The sequence below is a fragment of the Saimiri boliviensis genome, chromosome 7 (assembly GCF_048565385.1).
Source record: "Saimiri boliviensis isolate mSaiBol1 chromosome 7, mSaiBol1.pri, whole genome shotgun sequence".
Lineage (NCBI taxonomy): Eukaryota > Metazoa > Chordata > Mammalia > Primates > Cebidae > Saimiri > Saimiri boliviensis.
In genome coordinates, this window is record NC_133455.1 from 59,374,708 (window position 1) to 59,393,928 (window position 19,221).

At 34.1% G+C, this 19,221-nt stretch overlaps 1 protein-coding gene across 1 annotated transcript in view; it reads right to left on the reverse strand.

Moving 5' to 3' along the window:
• Window positions 1-19,221, reverse strand: part of TRHDE (thyrotropin releasing hormone degrading enzyme) — a 406,810-nt gene that overhangs the window by 21,765 nt on the left and 365,824 nt on the right. The window contains exons 16-17 of the mRNA XM_003927810.4: window positions 5,562-5,729; window positions 4,888-5,028 (exon numbers count right to left, since the gene is read on the reverse strand). Coding sequence (XP_003927859.2) covers window positions 4,888-5,028; window positions 5,562-5,729 — 309 coding nt within the window. The remainder of the gene's footprint in view (window positions 1-4,887; window positions 5,029-5,561; window positions 5,730-19,221) is intronic.

The following is a 19,221-nucleotide window of genomic DNA, read 5'->3' on the forward strand; positions in this document are numbered from 1 at the left end:
ACACCAAATGGTAAAAAAGCATCAACACAATCAAGAATCTGCATCAACTAACCAACAAAACAGCCAGGTAGCATCAAAATGACAGTATCAAATTCACACATAACAATACTATCCCTAAATGTCAATGGACTAAATGCCCCAATCAAAAGACACAGACTGGCAAATTGGATAAAAAGCCAAAACCCATCAGTGTGCTGTATCCAGGAAACCTATCTTACATGCAAGGATACACAAAGGCTCAAAATAAAGGGATGGAGGAAGATCTACAAGCAAATGGAGAGCAAAAAAAAAGCAGGAGTTGCAATTCTCATCTCTGGTAAAATAGACTTTAAAGCAACAAAGATCAAAAGAGACAAAGAAGGACATTACATAATGGTAAAAGGATCACTCCACCAAGAAGAGCTAATGATCCTAAATATATACGTACCCAATACAGGAGAACCCAGATACATAAGGCAAGTTCTTAATGACTTACAAAGAGACTTAGACTCCCACACAATAATAGTGGGAGACTTTAACACCCCATTGTCAATATTAGACAGATCAACCAGACAGAAAATCAACAAGGATATCCAGGACCTGAACTCAGACCTGGAACAAGCAAACCTAATAGACATTTACAGAACTCTCCACCCCAAATCCACAGAATATACATTTTTCTCAGCACCACATCACAGCTACTCTAAAATTGACCACATAATTGGCAATAAATCACTCCTCAGCAAATGCAAAAGAACAGAAATCATAACAAACAGTCTCTCAGACCACAGTGCAATCGAGTTAGAACTCAGAAGGCAGAAACTAACTCAGAACCGCACAGCTTCATGGCAAATGAACAACTTGCTCTTGAATGTTGACTGGATAAACAATGAAATGAAGGCAGAAATAAAGATGTTCTTCGAAACCAATGAGAACAAAGACACAACATACCAGAATCTCTGGGACACTTTTAAAGCAGTCTCTAGAGGAAAATATATAGCAATGAGTGCACACATGAGAAGAAAGGAGAGATCCAAAATTGACACCCTATCATCAAAATTGAAAGAGCTAGAGGAGCAAGATCAAAAAAACTCAAAACCTAGCAGAAGACAGGAAATAACTAAGATCAGAGCAAAACTGAAGGAAATAGAGACACAAAAAACTCTTCAAAAAATCAATAAATCCAGGAGCTGGTTTTTTGAAAAGATCAACAAAATAGACAGACCACTAGCCAGATTAATAAAAAAGAAAAGAGAGAATAACCAAATTGATGCAATAAAAAACGATAAAGGGGATATCACCACAGATTCCACAGAAATCCAAACCATCATCAGAGATTATTACAAACAACTCTATGCACATAAACTAGTAAACCTGGAAGAAATGGAAAAATTCCTGGACACCTGCATCCTCCCAAGCCTAAACCTGGAAGAAGCCGAAACCCTGAATAGACCAATAACATGGTCTGAAGTCGAGGCAGCAATAAAGAGCCTACCACCCAAAAAAAGCCCAGGTCCAGATGGGTTCACAGCTGAATTCTACCAGACATACAAAGAGGAGCTGATACCATTCCTTCTGAAACTATTCCAGACAATCCAAAAAGAGGGAATCCTTCCCAAATCATTTTACGAGACCAACATCATCCTGATACCAAAACCCAGCAGAGACTCAAGAAAAGGAAATTTCAGGCCAATATCCATGATGAACATAGATGCAAAAATCTTCAATAAAATACTGGCAAGCCGATTGCAGCAGCATATCAAAAAGCTCATCCACCATGATCAAGTAGGATTCATCCTGAGGATGCAAGGCTGGTTCAACATATGCAAGTCCATAAACGTAATTCACCACATAAACAGAACCAAAGACAAAAACCACCTGATTATCTCAATTGATGCAGAGAAGGCTTTCAACAAAATTTAACAACCCTTTCTGCTAAAAACCCTCAATAAACTAGGTATTGATGGAACGTATCTCAAAACAATAAAAGCTATTTAAAACAAACCAACAGCCAATATCACACTGAATGGGCAAAAACTGGAAGCATTCCCTTTGAAATCTGGCACTAGACAAGGATGCCCTCTCTCACCACTCCTATTCAATATAGTACTGGAAGTTCTAGCCAGAGCAATCAGGCAAGAAAAAGAAATAAAGGGTATCCAAATTGGAAAGGAGGAAATCAAATCGTCTCTATTTGCAGATGACATGATTGTATATCTGGAAGACCCCATCATCTCAGCCCAAAATCTCCTGAAACTGATAAACAACTTCAGCAAAGTCTCAGGATACAAAATCAATGTGCAAAAATCACAAGCATTCCTATACACCAGTAATAGACTTCAAGAGAGCCAAATCAAGAACGAACTGCCATTCACAATTGCTACAAAGAGAATAAAATACCTAGGAATACAACTAACAAGGAACGTAAAGGACCTCTTCAAGGAGAACTACAAGCCATTGCTCAACGAAATAAGAGAGGATACAAACAGATGGAGAAACATTCCATGTTCATGGTTAGGAAGAATCAACATCGTGAAAATGGCCATACTGCCCAAAGTAATTTACAGATTCAACGCTATTCCCATCAAGCTATCAATGACCTTTTTCACAGAACTGGAAATAAACACCTTAAACTTCATATGGAACCAAAAGAGAGCCCGCATAGCCAAGTCAATTCTAAGCAAAAAGAACAAAGCAGGAGGCATCACATTACCGGACTTCAAACTATACTACAAGGCTACAGTAATCAAAACAGCATGGTACTGGTACCAAAACAGAGATATAGACCAATGAAACAGAACAGAGGCCTCAGAGGAAATACAACATACCCACAACCATCTGATTTTCGACAAACCTGACAAAAACAAGCAATGGGGAAAGGACTCCCTGTTTAATAAATGGTGTTGGGAAAACTGGCTAGCCATGTGCAGAAAGCAGAAACAGGACCCCTTCCTGACACCTTACACCAAAATTAACTCCAGATGGATTAAAGACTTAAACATCAGACCTAACCCCATAAAAACCCTAGAAGAAAATCTAGGCAAAACCATTCAAGACATAGGTGTAGGCAAGGACTTCATGACCAAAACGCCAAAAGCAATGGCAACAAAAGCCAAAATAGACAAATGGGACCTAATCAAACTCCACAGCTTCTGCACGGCAAAAGAAACAGTCAGTAGAGTGAATCGGCAACCAACAGAATGGGAAAAAATTTTTGCAGTCTACCCATCTGACAAGGGGCTGATATCCAGAATTTACAAAGAACTAAAGCAGATCTACAAGAAAAAAACAAACAAGCCCATTCAAAAATGGGCGAAGGATATGAACAGATACTTTACAAAAGAAGACATACAGGAGGCCAACAAACATATGAAAAAATGCTCATCATCACTGGTCATCAGAGAAATACAAATCAAAACCACATTGAGATACCATCTCACACCAGTTAGAATGGCAATCATTAAAAAATCTGGAAACAACAGATGCTGGAGAGGATGTGGAGAAATAGGAACACTTTTACACTGTTGATGGGAATGTAAATTAATTCAACCATTGTGGAAGACAGTGTGGCGATTCCTCAAGGACCTAAAAATAGAAATCCCATTTGACCCAGCAATCCCATTACTGGGTATATATCCAAAGGATTATAAATCATTCTACTACAACGACACATGCACACGAATGTTCATTGCGGCACTGTTTACAATAGCAAAGACCTGGAACCAACCCAAATGCCCAACGATGATAGACTGGATAGGGAAAATGTGGTACATATACACCATGGAATATTACGCAGCCATCAAAAACGATGAGTTCACGTCCTTTGTAGGGACATGGATGAACCTGGAAACCATCATTCTCAGTAATCTGACACAAGAGCAGAAAATCAAACACCATATATTCTCACTCATAGGCGGGTGTTGAACAATGAGAACACATGGACACAGGGAGGGGAACACTACAGGGAGGGGAGCACAGGGGGGGTGGGGAGGTGGGAAGAGATAGCATGGGGAGAAATGACAGATACAGGTGAGGGGACGGAAGACAGCAAACCACACTGCCTTGTGTGTACCTATGAAACAATCTTGCATGTTCTTCACATGTACCCCAAAACCTAAAATGCAATAAAAAAATAATAATAATAGAAATAATAAAGTTTACACACTAGCTTTTCATGAACAGAACAGTAGGTCTGCTTACTGTCTGGGAATATCTAAGTTTGAGAATAACAAGCAGCATTTACATACTCTATAATAAATTTAATTTTAAAAGGCCATAGGGATTATCAGAGTAATAAATTAGCATATATTATAATATATTTAAATGTATAATAAAATAATTTCTGAAATTGAGACGAAAGAATTCTCACCATAAAACAAGATGTCCTGGGAATACATTTTACTGCAACTGGAATTATACAATGATTCAAGTGATTAATAATCCTTCTCTGCATCATGATATTATTCAGGTATTTGAAGTTATTTATATTTAAAGAAAATTTAAACAGGTCCTCAGAAGTAATTAAAGTTTTCTTGTTGTAATACCACGGTATTTATAAATCATTTTTATAGCATATTTGAGATATAGGGGTTTTATGATACAGTTTTCTTCAACTTTGGACGGTTGGATAGATTTTCCAGGAAAGTTGCCTGGCTAAACCTTTTATACTCTAAATATTTGCACATATAACTTAGTAAGGTTATCAGTTTTAATAAATGAATAAAGTTACAGACTTTTAAAAATAATTTTGAATTTCACAGGAGTGGCAACATTCATCTTGGTTGAATATTTTAAAATCAAATCCTATTGCATGGATCTTAGCTTTAATACAAAACTTGGGCCTTTATTCCTCATATATCAGCTTTTATTTACTCATTCAGGTATGAATAAATGAATTCTTATTTCTACCTGGTACTTAATATCTTCCATTTATCTCTGAAAAACTTCCAGGCAAGATCTCGTCCATGTGGATTTCGAGCTACATGGATTATGACATCAATTGCATCTTGATCCAGCACCACCTCAGAATTTAGTGACAGATTTAGAAGCCTATAAAGATATAATTTTGTAAAAATTTTTAATCTAATAACATAAACATTTTAATAATCTTACTAAAATTATAGGCCCTAGTTTGTTATATTCTTCAAAAGAATAGTCTAGTGCAATCTTTAGTGCAAACTTAAAAATAAAACACATTTCTCTTTATAAAAGAGAGAGAATCAAACTCATAGTATTTTAACTAAAAGCATTAAACTCTAAAAAAATCTTGTGGAAGGATAAATCACAATTCTGGTTTGATGATGCAAATTCTTCTTTAAAATTCTTTATACTAAACACTTCCTTTTATAATGAAATCTTTTCTTACACATGTATCCATTACATAATATAATTAGTCATAAAAAGATATAATCAATGAAATCAAGTAGCTTTAATCATTAACATGGCAGTTTTTCTAACCTTTAGGCCGATATATTTTAAAGCAACTAACATATATTCAAGTAAATAAAAGCAACTTTAGAGCAATTTCATTAACAGAGAATACTTTCATTACAGAAACAAATTTAGAAAATCAATTTACTTACCTATTTAACAAATTCCTGTCATCACTGCAAGTTAAGGCTTCCAATAATATTTTCTTCTCAGAAACTGCTGTGGTGGAATGGAATTTCATCCATATGAATTCCCAGACATCCTCATCCAGTAGTGACACTCCTGTACAGTATACGATGTCTCTAACATTTAGTGGTATTCTAAAGAAGCAACCCATGATGGTTTTCTATTAATTAAAAACTTCACAGTTTTGATAATAAAGATAGATGTTGCTTTACTACAGTCAGTTTTTAAAAAGATTATTTTGCTAATTAGGCTTTACCTGAAACAGCATACTACATAGTAATAATATTTTAAAAAGATTTTTCACTGAGTGAATAAAATAAAATTTTATTCCAAGGTAGTTTTGGACATAATTGTTATTTCCACTCTTTATACTTACACAAAAATAGTAACATAAAGGCTTCACATTCTCATGAAAATAAGGCACTTTATCTTTTCACCAACTTTACTATGTTTACTATACAAAGATTTCAGTCTCATAATTGGTAGACCCAAGAATGACAAGAAATTACTGGTTGAGAAGACTAGTTAATTTGGATAGAACAGAAACATTTTCTCTTAAATTCTTAGATAACGTTCTCTGTAAGTAATTTTCTCATGCGACCCTCCAAATTTTGGAGACCTAGAAGACTGTAAGTATAGGTAATAAACAGATATCAAAACATAAGTGGAAAGTTATTTTTTCTTATGTTTATAGAAGGACTTAAAATATATTAAAATTTGACTTTCATCCAAAATACAGTGTTATACTGGGAAACTTAGTATTTAATAAGAATTGACTCTTCATAAATTATAAATTATCATGTCTACTTTTCCATAGTGATTTTTCTTACTAAATATTCTTTCCTTAAGTTTTGGTATGTAACCTATATTTACTGACTTTTTAATATGCTTCTTTAACAGAATGCTCCAATACTTTAAGAAAAAGTTTCAAAATACATTTTTGCCTTTTTCAACATTCACTAATCTATTATCAAATTTCTCATTTATAATTTGAATATGGCCAATAATTACAAACTTCTTTCTCTGGATAGCAAAAGCAAACAATGCCTTCTAAAGATTTAGGACCCTGATGATTAAAATACTGCTAGGATTAAATAAATATTTGGAAAACAGGAAGAAGTGTGTGAATAACCACCAGTAAGAGGATCTGAAACTCATTTTGTTAAGCAGCTAAGAAGAACTACAATCAGGATATTGTGGCACTATATCAGGTGTGTAGAATTCTAAGAAAGTATCATGCAAAATTCATGGTTTCCAGAAAAGGCTAAACTTATTCTTTTTCAACAAATAATGTATTTGAAGAAAAGTTACTTTAATTTTGTTAACTGAAGCCCTTTTTCTTTGTGGCATTAGAAAGCATTTTGTTTGATTTGTTTTTAATGAAACAAAAGGAATGCAGACATAGAATAACCCATTAAAGAGCTTCACATCTTTCTCCTGTTTTTCATCTCAGCCCTGGAGCCCCTGTAGAAAGTACCAACAAAAGCCTTCTCATTTATTGGTGACATGTTCTGTCTGCTTTGTTTATAACCAGCTTGACACAGGGGATACCTGAAATCACTAAGGAAAGCATTAGTACTACGTTTTGGAGGATACATTCAATTCTGGTTAAGATTACAGAGATGCCTCTATCTTTAATAACTTAAATAAACAGCTATAAAAAAGAGTGAATCTTTTCCTCCATATATTATAGGCAACAGCACAAAACACTGCATTATTGCCCTACTTTTGCCAAAAGAGTGAATAAAAACTTGCAAGAAAAAAACAATAAAATATCTACTGAAATCACTAACTCATCAGTGTACAATTCCTTAATATTAAGCATATTATAGTAACAATTTATTTTCTAAGATATATTTAATAAGCTATTAATATACTAGAGAGAATATAGGGATAGAGCCCTTTAGGTCAGATTTTTTTTATCACCTATAGAACCAATCCCCAATATCGATGTTCAAGAAGAAACGGCATGTATAAATATAGAACAAAAATGTATAAATATAGAACAACTATGTTTCCTGGAAGGCACTTGAGTGCCACATACTATACTGGTGCCATATGTTAAAAGTCTCCAGTCCCTGGCAATCATCATTCCACTCTTTAATTTCATGAACTTCACCATTTATATATCTCATATAAATGAAATCATATCTGTCTTTCTGTGACTGGCTCTTTCACTGAGTATAATGTCTTCCAGGTTCATCAATATTGTCAATATTGAAAAATGTCCTTCTTCTTAAAGGCTGAATAGTATTTCATTGTATGTGTACACTACATTTTCTTTGTCCATCCATCTATTGATGAACATTTAGGTTGTTTCCACATCATGGCTAATGTGAATAATGCTGCAACAAACTGGGAATGTTGATATGTTTTGATATCTTGATTTCAATTCTTTTAGATAAATATCCATAAATGGGATGCTGGATCATATTGTAGTTCTATTTTTAGTTTTTTAAGAATGTTCCATACTGTTTACCGTAGCAGCTGCACAGCAGCATGAAAGGGTATTGCTTTCTCCTTGGCAACCTTGACAACATCCTTGACAACACTTGCTGTGTTTGGATTTTTGATAATAGCTTTCCTGAATTTCACTGTGGTTTGATTTTCATTTTCCTGGTAATTAGTGACTTTTTTTCATATACCTGTTGGCCAAATCTATGTCATCTGGGGAGAAAAGTCTTTTCAAATCCTTACCCCTTTTTGTAACTGGATTAATATTGTTTTGCTATTGAGTTGAAGAAATGTCTTACATAATTTGGAGATAAATCCTTTTTCAAATATATGGTTTGCAAATATTTTCTCCAATTCTGTAAGTTGAATTTTTACTCTTGTTGAGTATTCACTTTGCTGTGCAGAAGCTTTTCAGTTTAATGCAATCCCACAATTTATGTTGCCTATGCTTTTGAAATCATATCCATGAAATCATTGCCAAGATCAATGTCATTTTCTTTCAAAAATGTTTTATAGATCTTAGTACACAAACTTTTCACTTCCTTAGTTCAGTTTATTTCTAAGTATTTTATTCTTTGGAAAGTTTATTTTTATATGTTATTTTTTTCATAGAGATGGGGTCTTTCTATGTTTTCCAGGTTGGTCTTAAACTCCTAGCCTCAAGTGATCCTCCCACTTTGGCCTCTCAAAGTGTTGAAATTACAGGCATGCATCACCATGTCCAGACTATTTTATTCTTTTTGGTGCTGTTGTAAACGGGATTGCTTTCCTGAGTTACTTTTCATAGAGTTTATTGTTAGTGTACAGAAGCACCATTGATTTTTCTATGTTGATTTTATATCCTGCAAATATACTGAATTTGTTTATCAGTTCTAACAGTTTTTTGGTGGAAACTTTAGGGATTTCAATACATAAGATCAATTCATGTGCAAACAGGGACAATTTTACTTCTCCCTTTTCCATTGGAATGTCTTTTATTTCTGCTTCTTCTCTATTTTCTCTGGTTAAGGTTTCCAGAACTATGTTGAATAAAGTGGTTAGAGGAGGTTTCTTGATTTTGGTTTTGGTTGTAGAGGAAAAGCTTTCAATTTTTCACCATCGAATATAATGTTAATTGCAGGCTTTTCATGTATGGCTTTAACTACATCGAGGTACTTTCCTTTTATTCCTTATTTGTTAAGAGTTTTTTTTTTTTAATCATAAAAAGATATTAAATTTTGTCAGTGCTTTGTATTTAAGATGATCATGTGATTATCCTTTATTCTAATAATGTGGTATATAACATTAATTGATTTTTGTATGTAGAAGTATCCTTGCATCTCAGAGATAAATACCAGCTGGTCGTGGTGTATTATCCTTTAATGTACTATTAGTTTCAGGCTGCTAGTGTTCTGTTGAGGATTTCTGCATCTACTTTCATTATGGATATTTACCTGTAGTTTTAATTCCTTGTGATATCTTTGCCTGGCTTTGCTACCTGGGTGATGCTGGTAAAATAAGTTTGGAAGTGTTCCTCTTCAATTGTTTTTGAAAGTTCGAAAAGATTGGAGGATTTTTTAAATGTTTGGTAGAGTTTACCTTTCAGTGAAGTCATCTAGTCCCAGGTTTTTCTTTCTTAGAGGTTTTTGAGTACTAAATCAATTTCCATCTCAGTTATAGATCTGTACAGACTTCCTAATTCTTCACTGGTTAGTATATCGATAGGCTACATTTTGTAGGAGTGTGTCCATTTTTCTGTTATTTCATTTGTTAGCATATAATTGTTTATAGTAGTTTCTTTTAATTCTTTTTATGTCTGTGGCATTAGTTGTAATATCTAGCCCTTAATTTCTCTTTTTATTTATTTGAGTCTTCCATCTTTTTTATTAACTAGTCTAGTTTAAGATTTATCAATTTTGTCTGATTTTTTCTATTGTTTTTCTGTTTTCTATTTTATTTTTGTTCTTTGTTATTTTCTCCCTTTTGCTAACTATGTAGATAATTTGTCCTTTTTCTTTCTCCTTGAGGTGTAAAGGTAGGTTCAGGTCATTATAAATATAGGTGTTTATTATAATAAACTTCCCTCTTAATACTGCTTTAACTGTATCCCATAAGTTTCAGTATGACGTTTCATTCTTTTTTTTTTTTTTTTTTTTTTTTTTTTTTTTTTTTTTTTTGGTCTTGATGTACTCTTTACTTTCTTTTTGGATTTCTTCTGGACCCAATTATTGTTTAAGAGTGTATTGCTTAATCCACCTATTTGTAAATTTTCCCATTTTCTTTTTGCTATTGCTTTCTAGTTTCACTTCATTTCGTTTAGTAAAAGTATGTGGTATGATTTCAATCTTCTTAAATTTGTTAAGACTTGTTTTATGACATAACATGTGATCTAACTTGGAGAAAGTTCTATGTGTGCTTAAGAAGAATGTATATTCTGTTGTCATAGGATAGGATATTCTGTGCATGTCTGTTATGCCTATTTGGTTTATAGTGTTGTAAGTCCTGTCTTATTGATCTTCTGTCTGGATGTTTTATTTATTATTAAAAGTTGAATACTGGCATCTCCACTATTTTTATTACTTTTTATTTCTCCCTTCAGTTCTGTCAATATTGGCTTTATATAGTTAGGTGCTCTGACGTTGAATGTATGTATGTTTATAATTTGTTATATCTTTACAGTGGTTTGACACTTTTAACATAGTTCTTCTAATGGTTTTTGACTTAAAGTTTTGCCTGCTATAGCTGCTCTTTTTCGGTTTTCCATTTGCACGGAATGTATTTTTCCATCCCTTTACTCTCATACTGTAAGTGTCCTTAAAACTAAGAGACTCTTATAGACACTATACAGTTAGGTCTTGTTTTGTTAATACATTCAGCCACTGTTTTTTGATTGGGAAGAATAATCCATTTATATCTAAAGTAATATTGATAGGGAAGAATTTGTTTTTGCCATTTTAACAAAATTGTTTTCTGTGGTCTTGTAGGTTTTTTCCTGTCTTTTCCTCTCTTACTGTCTTCATTTTTGAATTTTTTATGTTGATATGCTGTTATTTGTCTTTCCTTCTCTTTTTTATAACTTCTATGGTTTTATTAGTGTGCTTACCTTGATGTACACATATATTGTAACAGTCTATTTTCAGCTGATAACAACTTAAGCTTAAATACACACAAAAACTCCACAATTTAACTCTTGCCCTCAGACTTTGTTTTCACAATTTTTATTATTCATATTGTGTACCTTTTAATATATTTTTAGTTATATTCATTTTTAATACTTTTATTTAAACTTTATATTAAAATTAAAAATTATTTACCACCACCATTATAGTAATAATGTATTTGTATTTATCTATATGTTTCATATTTTCTTATGCCATTTTGTTGCTATTTAGCATCCTTTCATTTGAACCTGAAAAGTTTCCTTTAGCATTACTTTCAAGGCAAGTCTGCTGGTGATGACCTCACTCAGCTTTTGTTTGCCTAGGAAAGTCATTGTTTCTCTTGTGTTTTTAAATGACATTATTGCTTGTATAGTATTCTGGGTTGGCAGTTTTCTTTTTTCTTGCAGCATTTTGAATATATCATTCCACTTTCTTCTAACTTGCAAGATTTCTGCTGAAAAATCTTTTGATAGTTCTATAAGTGTTCCTTAGCATGTGCCAAGTCACTTTTGCTGCTTTCAAAATTATCTTTTTTACTTTTGCCAATTTGATTATAATGTGTCTTGATGTACATTTCCTTAAGGTCACTTTATTTGGTGTGCTTGGGCTTTTTGCTTCTGAATGTCCATTTCCTTCTCTAGATTTGTGAAGTTTTCATCCATTGTATCTTTGAAAAAGCTGTCTAGTCCTTTCACTTTATCTTCTGCTTCTTGGACTTCCATGATGTGTATATTGGTCCACTTCCTGGTGTCCCAAAACTCCCTTAAGCTATCTTCACTTCTTTTCAGCATTTTTTCTAAGTAAATCTTTAAATTCTTGTCTTTAAAGTCGCTGATTGATCCATCTTTATGTATCTAATCTGCTGTTTAACCCTTCTATTAATAGTAAATTTTTCAGTTAACGTGTTCTTCAGCTTCATTATCTGTTTCATACTTTTTAATGTTTTCTATCTTCTTGTTTAAATTATTTTAAATGCATTGTACTCTTGACTTCAGTGAGCTTCTTTATGAGAGTTATTTTGAATTATCTGTCCGATAAATCATATGTTTTATTATAGTCAATTTTTGAAGATTTATCATATTATTTTCTTTGGAACATCATTCCTAGTTTCTTATTTTTCTTGACTATTGGTTGATATCTGCACATTAATCAATTACTTCTCCAAATTCACAAACTGGCCTTGTATAGAAGAAGATACACACCTAGTAGCCTGGCTAGAGATTCTGAAAACTTCTACTAACTGTCTTTATTCCCAGGGAGAAGCATGCAGCTGTGGTTTTTATCTGCTTGCTCTGTGCTGAGCTGGGGAAAAGCTGCAGTGTTTAACAGTCCAAGCCACTGTTTTGTTCTCCCCTAAGTGGCTAGCTTGCACCAGACCCATCAGAATGCCAAGACTGAGAAGTCAGATGTTAATTCTTTGGGATGCCTCAGAGAAGTCTGAGCACTGGATGCACAGATCAACTCTTTCCCTCCCCATGGGATGCCAAGAGCTGGGATTTTTCCTCTATTTAATCTGTGATGGCAGTAGAGAATATTTATGACATTTACCAGCCCAAACTCCTATCTCTGTCCTCCTCCAGGTGGCTAGACTATGTCAGTTCTGTCAGAGCTCCATGCCTAGCAAAGCAAATGCTCATTCTTTGTGCAGTACCAGAAACATTAAAGCACTGGAAGCATGGATCAAATATTTTCCTCTCCAAGAGGCTATCAATAATTGGAATTTTTGTTTAATCCTATCACTCTGTGCTGGAAGAAATTATGGCATCTCTAGCTCAAGCCACCATCTCCACTTTCCTCAGATGGCTAGATTGTGTTAAACTTTTCAGAGTTCCAAAGTAAGCAAGACAGAAGCCAGTTTTTAGGGGATACCATTGCAAATAGTAAGATACTGGATGCATGAACCTACCTCTTTTCTCCCCTAGGAGAAGCTGGGAGGAGAAAGCCTCTTCCTGACCATTTGACCTTGTGCTAGGGAGTAGAGTTTCTGAAAAGTGTGTGTCCTAAATCTCTCCATGACCTTTGATGAGTGATCTTACACTCACTAATGACATAGGAACATTTCAATCAGTTTCTGGATTTCTCACAAAGGGAATTTGCCCATAAGTCATTGCTGAATCATTGTGTTTGCAGGGAAAGAAGAATTCAGTGCTTCCTGCTATACCATCTTGCTGACATCTCTCCAAAAATTGTACACCCTTCAAGAGGGTATGATTGCCATGCTCTGGGCCTAACCAGTGAACTGCAGAGTAATACCAATGCATCCAACATATAATCTTCTGAGAGTTGAACTGGACACAGTTGCTACCTGTAATTATTTTTAATTACTTTTTTTAAATCCACAGTTTAATCAGTCATCTTTGATAAACGTTTGATGTTGGAAAGACTGGATTTCCGACAATAAGTATTCATTCTGTTCAGCAGCACTGAAGTGATACTTGTTAAAACACAGCCTCTGGGTGAGTTAAAAGGACATAAAGTAGCAGTATATTTAAGGAGCTGCTGCAAGGCAAACTGGTCATATACAGAGGAAGAAGAAGAGAGTCTGAAAGGACACCCAGCAATAAAATGTTGGATGAAATGACAGACAGACCTTCCTGAAGGAATCTAACACAAATGGATAAAATAATAGACAGACCACCCTGAAGAAATCTAACGCAAATACTGGGCAAAGGAGGTCTTTGAAAGCAAAGCTGCCTAGAATAAAGACAGGTTCCATATTTGTATCTGTAGCTTCAAATGAAGGGAAAGACTGCATACTTTGCATGTGCTTTACAAAACACTGCTGGTCAAGTTTCAGTCTTCTCAATGGCTGTCCTTCACATATCAGATATATCAAATTTGATGAAATTCTATTACCATGAAAACGAAATACACGTGTTTACGTATATAATTTAAAGCATGTTGATGGTCCCTTGAAAAATAGTCCTCAGTCTCAGTTACAAATCCCCCAAATATCAGGGAAGATATGGCTCTATTAGCAGATGCTAGGAAATACAATTGCATACGTTTCTATGGCTCCTTAGGAGGAGAAAATAAATAGCACATCTTCTCACTCCATCAACTCCTCATGTTTTTTATCCATGTAGCAGATGAAGAATCAATGTAAAGTTCACAAGATCATTTTTGCCCATGCCTATAAATGAAACAAGATTGGTAAGCATCAGATATGCCAAGGGCCTTCAGTTCCCAGTGACTTCCACTGTTAATGAAACCCCCTTTTGTTGCTAAATTTGTAAAGACGTTCTAATAACATTTCAGCAAAATGGTTGCTCTGGGGACAGTTTAAGATCTCTTTGTATAAACCAAAGTCATTAGGAACAAATGAAAATGCTCATTTGTTTGTAAAGCATGAGCTAAAAAAACCCCACAGAACCCACAGTTATGAGCGGTACAAATGAGTCCTGTGAGACTCCTGATATTAGGATTACAAGGAGAAGGCCCCTCCTAGTGAACATGGAAATTATTTATAAGAATGTGAATATTCTCAGTCATTTCTCTTTAAATGCTGCCTGAGCATTAAATTCTTTAATAGAATTTTATTATCTGGGAAAGAAAGCTGTGTTTGTTTTTCTCTTGGTACCGTATACATGATAAACATGAACAGTGAGTTAGCCTCTCCTAGCTACATCATACAAGATGAATGGGGTAATGCTTAGCCAAAATAAAATACCTTTATCTTTTTTAGGATACTGACATTACAGAAATTATTACCTAATTAGTGTAACTTGTATGATAGTTTATTCTACTCTCATTTTAAATAGGATTGTGACAGAGTTCCTTTGTATGATAACACTTTTGAAAGCACAGAAGTTTAGTATATCATTGTGAAATTATTTTCATATTTTAGTGATATATGTAACTTTTTTATCTTACTCAGAGCAAATGCTTTGGAAGTAAAAGTTAAAAAAATTAAGTAAGTGGAAAAATAAAGACATGCATCTTTCAGGAAAGTGTTTTACTGAGTTAAATAATAATGATGGCTGCCTTAGTCTGAAATGCTGTAACAAAGTACCATATACTGGGAGGGTTATAAACAACTGAAATTTATTTCTCACAGTGCTGGAGGCTATAAGTCTGAGATTAGGGTAACAGCATGGTCAGGTTCTGGCGAGGGCCTCCTGCCAGGTTGTAGTCTGGTGACTTCTTAAACTCTTATGTGGTAGAAACAGAGCTAAAAGGCAATCTGGGATTTCTTTCATGAGGTATTTAATTGCATTTGTGAGGGCTTCACCATCACAAATGGTGATATAGCTCCCAAAGACCATACATTCTAATACTATCACATTGGGGATTAGGATTTCAACATACAAATTTGGGAGAAAAATATGTTGTTCATTCATAACAACAGTAGAATGAAACTAAATCATAGTAAATTGTTTTTTTTTGTTATTGTTTTGTTTTGTTTTGTTTTGAGATGGAATCTTGCTCTATCATCCAGTTTAGAGTGCGGTGGTGCAATCTTGGCTCATTGCAATCTCCACCTCCTAGGTTCAACAAATTCTCCTGCCTCAGCCTCCCATGTAGCTGAGATTACAGGAGCCCACGACCATGCCTGGCTAAGTTTTGTATTTTTAGTAGATAGGGGTTTCACCATCTTGGCCAGGCTGGTCTCGAACCCCTGACCTCATGATTCACCTGCCTCGGCCTCCCAAAGGGCTGGGATTACAGGTGTGAGCCACTGTACCTGGCACAGTATTTTAGTTACTAAATGAAAAACAGTGAAATGAATTGACATGATAAATAGTTGAGAGAATTTCCAAAGATTTTGTTGTGAATGTTTTCATTGCTATATAGTAAAAAAATATGAACTCAACTAAAATATCAACAATAAGGCACTGGTTTAAGTTAACATACAAATAGCAACTGAGAATGATATCATAGATTAATATTTAGTCATATAATAAAATATACTAAAGCTAAAGTGTAATGCATATGTTAATGAATAATATGTGTAATACCATTGCGTAAGTTTACAAAAATTACATAATGTGTATGTTCTTAGGAAAAATAAACTGAAAGGACAAACAAGTATATTAATGTTTGCCTCAGGGTTTGGTCATTATAAGTACTCTTTCTTTTTTTGAACTCATATATTTTGTGTTTAATTATTTAATAACTTTTATAATTAGTTTGGAAATAAGTAAATGTATAAGTACATTTGTAAAAATAGTTACTTACTGTTAGAATAAAATGCATTCAATATACAAAAATGCAATTGAATAATATGTAGAGATAAATTTAAAATATCCTAGAGAGGAAAATTATACTTGCCAAAGGAAAAATATATTTAAAATTCAAATTTAGATAATTATGCCATAAGTCTATTTCTAAGCAAGTTTTTGGCAGGCCTAATTTAACCAGTGACTGCCTCTAGGTCCAGGTAAGTCAAGGTCATTGCCTTGGCCTTCATTTTTTAGCCTAATTGGACAGGGCTAAACACATGGGTTCTAAAGTCCTTTCTTGCTCTGTGAGTACAAGAGTCTTTCATTAGTGATTGTATTAACACTGAAATGTGGATTTAATTATTTTCAAAGACAATGAAAAGCATTTCTCAAATCTAGGCTCTCTAAGAGCACTTCATTCTTTCAGTAGCACTACACGCACCATTGATATAGAGTGAGGCCTAACACTTGATTAATTTATAATTAATTCATTCATTTGAAAGATTGTTTGCCTACTCTAACTGAAAATTAAAAGCTTTGGTGGAGGCTTCCTTGCCAATATTCCAAATCTTGTTCTGCCTTACAAATGCTTGTCCTTTTTAGGGATAGACAATCCATGACTTTGAAATAGCAAACTGAAAAATAACCTGCATTTACAGAGGCTGACTTTGTTCATAGTGTCCTCTATTCTCATTTCTTTCTATCCTCATTCTTTAGCTTCTTGTCTGCTGTTAATAAAGCCACCATGAATAAAACTTAAAGGTGTTTAGAAGGAATGAGCTACTTTTTGTGTCTATATGTCAGTTTCCCCTTCTGGAAAATGGGGATAATAATTCCTTACAGGGCTGTTACAATGATTAAATGAGATGTCTGTCCAGTGCTTAGCACAGTGCCTGGTGTATATAAAGGTTTTGGTTGGGGCTTTATCTCCACAATGCGCATTGCCTAGTGCTGGGAAAAATAGCAAATTGTTCTCAATATTTGATAACAAATCTCCTCCTCCTCATTATTTATATTACTATTATTATTAAAATGAAGTAACAACTATCTTTCCCAAATGAGTAATGGAATTTTTAAAAAGCAGCAGTAAAAATTTAAAGAATCTCACTGAGTGAATGAGCAATTTATCGAAAAACATGACTGATAATATGTCTCGAGTTTAAAGCATTATAATAAAATGCTTTTATAATCCCACCTAACTTTACTAGTATACCTGTCACTCAAATAGGGTACCACTAAATTCATAAAAACCCTGGCAACTAGGAAGAATGTGGTTTCTAGAAATCTCTACAATGCCCCTAGCAAAGAGAGGACAGAATCCCAAGTGAAACAAAGAGCAGTGATGAATGGAGAGGTCACTAGGCAGCGGTGTTGTTTGCTAGGCGCCTTTCATGCCACAGCTAGGGTGCTTCTGTTTCTAGGGAGTTCTCTCACTTGTGCCCAAACAGCATTTACATTCCCCTTGAACCTTGAGTATAACAAAAAGAAATAGGAAAATCTCAAAACAAAGGAAAAGGCAGTTCAAAAACAGTCTGCAACAGCCCTGTGGAATTCAAAAGAATAGCACTGGAGAAAATAGTGGAGAACAGAACAAATGTATTTAAAATTATCTCAATATGTCCTAAAATGATGTTCAATACTTCTTAATATTTTAATTTTGCCTGTTTGCAAAGATGCATATGCAGCTCTTTCTACATGAAAAGAAAAAGGCTTACTGGTGGGGTACAAGGGATCTTAACTCTTAATAGTCTGAATTTATCAAAAGATTACATTTTAAAGTAACTGCACTTCTTTCAAGTGGCTTTTAAAATTAAAGTAAATGTACTTTCAAAGGGACATTCACTTTATCTAAGTTTAAGTAATATATATGAAATTACTTTTTAAAGGTTTAAGTTCTATATATAAAATTGCTATTATTTCTAGCAGCAATACAATTGGATAGTCAGGAAGAGAGATGATGAAGGTTAAATATCTGGGCTATAAGACCACTTTATAAAATATAATTGCCAAAGCACAAAAACATTAGAAGCTGAGTGGCCCAGATAACATTAAAAAGAAGAGGTCAGAAAGGAGACATCAAAGGAAAAGTAGAAAGACAGAAAGAACACAAGTGAGAAACGCACAGAAGACAAAAAATTCAGTGTGAATGACAAAGGCAAGAATGACAAAGACCTACAAAAAGGTAAAGGAAAAAAAGCAAATAATTAGAGGAAAATTTGTGACTTGTCTAGTTTTTTTTTTCCTTTGGCCCAATTTTAAACACCTCATACTGAAAAGCCTAAATGCTGGATATTTAACATTTCACAACTTAGAACCCTTATAATTTTCTTGCAATATATCCAGAATCAATTATACCTATAAGGGTTCAAAAATGCTTTATAACCAAAGTAGAAAAATTAAGATATCTATGATGACTCAGTCTAAAACAGTGAACAGCAGGCTGCTGATATATATAGCTCTAAGAGCATAACATAATTTAATACTTAAGACGTATACAATTGTAGTAGAAGTTGTGAAACGGCTGATAAATTGCCCTATTTATAGACGCCTCTGTTAAAGATGAGATAAATTGTATCCAGATAATCACCTTCCTGTTATCCAAGGCTTTTCAACTCGCTGCTCCATCCTGACTCTGAATATTTAAGCTGCTGCTTCACTCAGCTCTGGTCAAGGCACTGTAAATCTAAGTACCTGCTATCATATAAAGCCTAACTCTAGAAACAAAAATTAATGGTGTTGTCTGAGTGACAATAATTAGGAATTAGCACTTCAGCTTAACCATTAAGATGAAAGATAAGTTATAAGAATGACACATTAGTTACCATAGCAAATACAGGAGCACTGTCTTCATTCGAATCATGACCCAAGTC